Source organism: Nycticebus coucang, chromosome 22 (assembly GCF_027406575.1).
Source record: "Nycticebus coucang isolate mNycCou1 chromosome 22, mNycCou1.pri, whole genome shotgun sequence".
Taxonomy (NCBI): Eukaryota; Metazoa; Chordata; class Mammalia; order Primates; family Lorisidae; genus Nycticebus; species Nycticebus coucang.
In genome coordinates, this window is record NC_069801.1 from 55501433 (window position 1) to 55506892 (window position 5460).

At 48.6% G+C, this 5460-nt stretch overlaps 1 protein-coding gene across 1 annotated transcript; it reads left to right on the plus strand.

Moving 5' to 3' along the window:
* Positions 1–1134: 1134 nt before the first annotated feature.
* On the plus strand, positions 1135–1951 carry LOC128575166 (translationally-controlled tumor protein-like). The gene has a single exon (XM_053576582.1). It carries the CDS (start codon positions 1255–1257, stop codon positions 1732–1734), a length of 480 nt encoding a protein of 159 aa, XP_053432557.1. The 5' UTR covers positions 1135–1254; the 3' UTR covers positions 1735–1951.
* Positions 1952–5460: the final 3509 nt, after the last annotated feature.

The window sequence follows — 5460 nt, forward strand, 5'->3', positions numbered from 1 at the left end:
TAGGTTTTAGTAAAAGAAAAGAAGAAATCCATTTCTACTCAGGTGCAGGCTCCACTGAGCCTTTTCAGAGTCCCTGGCTGCTTTGGGGGCACAGGCCTGTGCTGGAGAAGAGATAGAAATGGATGGAGCAGGTGCAGACATCACAGCTCCACTAACTTTTCTCCAGAAACGTATTTATTTAGAGTACTGAATCCCTCCTTGCACTTATCAAACACACCCCAGAAGCTTTGAGAATTACATTTACACCATGTTGGATTCTCTCTTCCTCGCTACTCATTTGATTATCCATCCAACAATTGTTGAGTGTCCATTAGGGGTCAGGCGTTGTGATGGCAGCAGTGGGCAAAGCAGAATCCCTGCCCTCAGTGAGTCTCCCTTTCGTAGGCCCCGTTGCCTGCTGATAAAGCACCTGGGTTCTAACCTCGGGTCTGCTGCCAGCTGGATGTTGAATTGGAGCAATTCAACCGCTCCGCTGAGGTTTCTTAGTCCATCCAGTGGAGCTGCAGATAGACCCCTCTCATGGCATCGTTGTGAGAACTAAATGAACCAGCACAAGGGATGAGCTTCGAATGACTTGTGGCCTGTGGTAAGCTTCAGTAAACAATAGTTTCTGTTACATTCTGTTTTCCACCTATATCCCCTCAGAGAGCTTGGACACTGATGTGACAAATGTCACACCTTCTTGTTTAACAGATAGGGAAACGCATTTAAGGTCACACGGTGTATTCGGCTCAGAGCCTCCCATGGGCTCGGATCCAAGGCCCGTCGTATGTGGATAATCCAACCGCTGGCTTAGCACCATCAGCAACACTGACCTGAAGTGTTCAAGATCACTTCCAGTTGTGTTACCATGAAGATTATTTAATCCCTTTGAACCTCTATCTTCCCATCTGGGAGAATGGGTATGATAATGCTATTGATGATGGAATCCTTCCCTCACAGTTGGGAGGTTTTCATGAGACAGCGGATGTGATGAGGGTAAAAGGCTATCTTGCCCAACAACAGGTGGCTAGGAGCTCTTGAAATGGGGCTAGTGCAACTAAGGAGCTGCATCTTTACCTGCATTTAATTTCAACTAAGTTCAAGTCTAAAAACGAATACTCGCTTTTCCGCCCGCTCCCCGCTCCCCCCGAGCGCCGCTCAGGCTCCGCCGTGCTCGCTCCGAGCTCCGGCCTCCTGCAAAACTAGCGCCGCCGCTGTCTCCCTTCAGCCGCCATCATAATTATCTATCGGGACCTCATCAGCCATGATGAGATGTTCTCCGACATTTACAAGATCCGAGAGATCGCAGACGGCCTATGCTTGGAGGTGGAGGGGAAGATGGTCAGTAGGACAGAGGGTAACATTGATGACTCGCTCATTGGTGGAAATGCTTCCCCTGAAGGACCTGAGGGCGAAGGTACCGAAAGCACAGTTACCACTGGTGTTGATATTGTCATGAACCATCACTTGCAGGAAACCAGCTTCACAAAAGAAGCCTACAAGAAGTACATCAAAGATTACATGAAGTCAATCAAAGGCAAACTTGAAGAACAGAGACCAGAAAGAGTAAAACCTTTTATGACAGGGGCTGCAGAACAAATCAAGCACATCCTGGCTAATTTCAAAAACTACCAGTTTATTGGTGAAAACATGAATCCAGATGGCATGGTTGCTCTCCTGGACTACCGTGAGGATGGTGTGACCCCATATATGATTTTCTTTAAGGATGGTTTAGAAATGGAAAAATGTTAACAAATTTGGCTATTACAAATTTGGATCTATCACCTGTCATCATAACTGGCTGCTGCTTGTCATCCACACAACACCAGGACTTAAGACAAACGGGACTGATGTCATCTTGAGCTCTTCATTTATTTTGACCGTGATTTATTTGGAGTGGAGGCATTGTTTTTAAGGAAAAACATGTCATGTAGGTTGTTTAAAAATAAAATGCATTTAAACTCAAAAATAAAAATAAAAATAAATAAAAATAAAAAAGAATACTCAATTCAGTTATTGGAAAACTTCCAAGTATTTACAAGCTGGGTATGTGTGTGACTCTATCGTTTGAACTGTCTCTATACAGGTGAAGTATTCCTGATGAAAATGTAGCATCCAAGTTAAAATGCAAATGTGTAAACTACATACAGCAGCTGGAAGATGTAGTATAGAAAAAGGACATAAGGTGCCTCATGAGTAACTGTTACGCAGATCACGTGTTGAAATTAGAACCTTATACTGCATACACTGCATTAAATAAAATGTATTTCTGAAATGAATGTCACCCTTCTTACTTTTTTGATGTGGCCACCAGCAAATTTAAGATTTCCTACTGACTTGATGTATCTATTGGAAAATGCTTAGTAAAAGGGGGACCTATCCTCCCTCCTCTTGCCTTCTGGCTGTTCTTAAGGATACTGGTTGAGACAGTGGACCACTGGGGGGGTTTGGTCATAACCAGCAAAAACCAGCTGTGGTTATCCTAAGCAGGGCATGCGAACAGGCCCAGGCTCTGTGGAAGAGCTAGGAGATGACCTGCGGCAAGGTGTAGGGAACAGGGCGTGAAGGAGACCCCTGGTCCCATTGCATGATCTCATCTTCTGTCTCCGTGTCACGACATTCCAAAGTCCATGAGAAGAGGATCTGGTTGCCTAGTGTGGCTCACTCGGTGGCCCCAGGGCCAGGGAAGATTGGGGATGGCAGGGCACTTTGCTTAACAGACCCAGCCAGACAGCATTTAATGCAGAAGACCCAGTTCCCGGGCAGAATCAATTGGAGTGCTGCTGCTAGAGAGAATGGGTCCTGGGCAGACCAGAGGTGCAGACGCCACTGACCACCGTGGCCTGGGCGCAGATACATGCTTAGCGGTGTAACAGGACAGTGGTAAGGACTGGGCGCGGCCTGCCGACACTGACTCATGTGCCCTTGGAGCAGTTGCTCTACCCTTTAGGCCTCCTCTTCCTCAGCCAGAGAGTGGGAGAAGAGTCAGATTCCTCCCATAGTAAAACTGGTACAGTTGGAGTAACTCTTGCTCCTGCGCTGCTCAGGGCTGGACCCCGCCTAGAAGTAGCACAGGGCCCTGCTCTCTGCTGGAGGGAGACCCGGCTCAGGTGGCTGAGCTGGCTCAGGTGCCATTGCCCTCCAGTTCCACCCCACCCCACCCAAGCACCAAGGAACTCTCCTGTGTGCCCGAGAGCTTCTGCCACGTCCTTGCCCCCTCGCTGGCTCTCAGCTTTGCTGCAAAACAAAAAGTCAAGAGCTGATGTGTTCAGAGAAAGCCCTTTAGTCTAAATGATCAGGAACTGCTAATCCAGCAAAACTAAAGTCTCAGGAAGAGAACGTAACTTCCTGTGTGATCGCTCCTGTGTACAGAGAAAGAAAAGATGGAAAGATGGAATAGAGGTAAAGGGATGTCCAACCTTTCTTATTTTTTCTCTGCTGCATATTGAAAGAATAAGAATTGTCTTGGGCCACACATTAAATACACAAACACTAATGAAAGCTGATGAGCAAAACTAAGGGTTCACACATACTTTTTGTCACATCCAACAACACAGATAAGCAAAAAAAAAGCCTCACAAAATCAGCATATGGCCTTCAGAGCCACAGGTTAGACAACCCTGGTATAGACCTTTATCCAAACCCATATATCATCTCTAATTATGCTCCTTGGTCAACAGGTTCCTCCTCTGCTTGCAAAAGTGCCCCTTCAGTCCAGAGACCAGCGGCAAGAAGGATGCACGAGAGTGGGGTTTGGATCTCCATGATCCGTGCATTCATTCATTCATTCATTCAACACAGTGCGGGGACACAGAGGTGACGGGCACCTTGTCTTTATCATCCAGGAGTTCACAGTCTAGTAGAGGACACCAACCAGTGAGCAAATAACCACCCAGCAGTGCAGCAGAGCCGAGAGCAAATCGTCATGGGGTCTGGAGGAGGACCGAACGGACTCGTCCCAGAGAGGCGCTTTGGGAATAGGATCACTCCAGGCAAAGGAAACAGCAAATCCCAAGTCACGAGGGCCACTGCTTGCTGGCAGAGTGGAATGAGCCTGGGAAGTGGAAAGAGAGGAGAGCTGGAGCAGGAGGGGTTGTTAAGTGCGGAGGCCAAGATGAGTCACTTTACCTTTCTGAGCCTGTTTGACCATCTATCAAAAAGGAGCAATTGTCCCCAACCTCCCTGCCTCCAGGGGCAGTGAGAAACGGAAATATGATTCTCTGTGATCATGCCTGGAAAACTGTGGTGTGTTATGGAGACAGGAGCTGGGCTGAGCTCCTGCAAGTTGGCACTTTGGTTCAGGGGCCTGGTGTAAACAACAGGAACAGCACAGGTCAGCCTGGCGGGGAGTGTCCTTCAGCAGAAGGGCAGTGTGTTTGCTTTTACCAGAGCAGCTTCCAGCCCCATGTTCATGAACTCTCAGGAGCCCCTGGACCTTCGCATCTCCCCAACATCCTTGCATTTGGAGTAAGATACATCAGGGGCCAAATCCCGGCTGTGTGTAAGACCTCTCTAAGCTCTTAGCTTCCATTTCCTCATCTATAAAACAAGACTAATGTTGTTTATCTCGCAAGATTTGAAAGGATGAAACGAAGTATTTTATGTGTAGGTTCCTGGTAAACTAAAGAAACATGTGAATTTAAGCGAAGACCGTCACCCGCGGCGCACCATCTGTGCTTCCTAGAGGGAATCCCTCGTAACGAATGAACCTCCCTCTCATTTCAACATGAAGTGCATGGCACTGGAGGTCCGGAAACCTGGATGACTCCCCTGCCTTGCCCTTCCACGCCCATTTCTCTCACACTCCTTCTCTGCTCCTCTGTGCAGAGCAGGAACTCCATTTCCCAGCCTCTTTGGCTTAGTGGCTTTCCAGTAGGTACAGCCGTTTGGATGCCGGGCTAGAAACCGGGAGGTGGGAGAAGGGAGGAGTCGGCGTATTTCTTCTCTGGCTCTACCTCGGGTGCCCTTCTTGCAGCTTCAGCATCTCAGGTGCTGTCCCTTGCAATTCCCAAATCTGATGGCCACGGGGAATCAGGTGCTGTGTCCGGCAGCTGTCGCAGCTCAGGTGCCGTATCCGTCCCAGGTCCACCTCCTGCCGGGTTCCCAGAGCACTGAAGTTTCCAGAGCCCCAAGGTTCTAGCTCCTACCACAGGGGCCTTGGTGTCTGGCCCTTATAACCCCACCTCCTCCTGTTGGCCCTCCCCCCAGTTCTGAGAAAAGCAGCAGCTGCCTCCCTTAGACAGTGTCCTGTCCCATCCACTCCGCTCCTCAGTCCCCCCACTTCCTGGGCAACTACACCTGCCCTGGAAGCTTTGTGGCTGGAGCAGTGTCTCTCTATAGCCTGGTGGGTGAGTTACTTCCCTGGTCAAAGGAACACAGTGGAGGATGCCTACAACATCTTCTATTTTTTCTATTCAAGGATTTTGTTGTTATTGGAACTTCACACCTGGTCCCATCTGCTGCTTTCTTTCCCTCTCT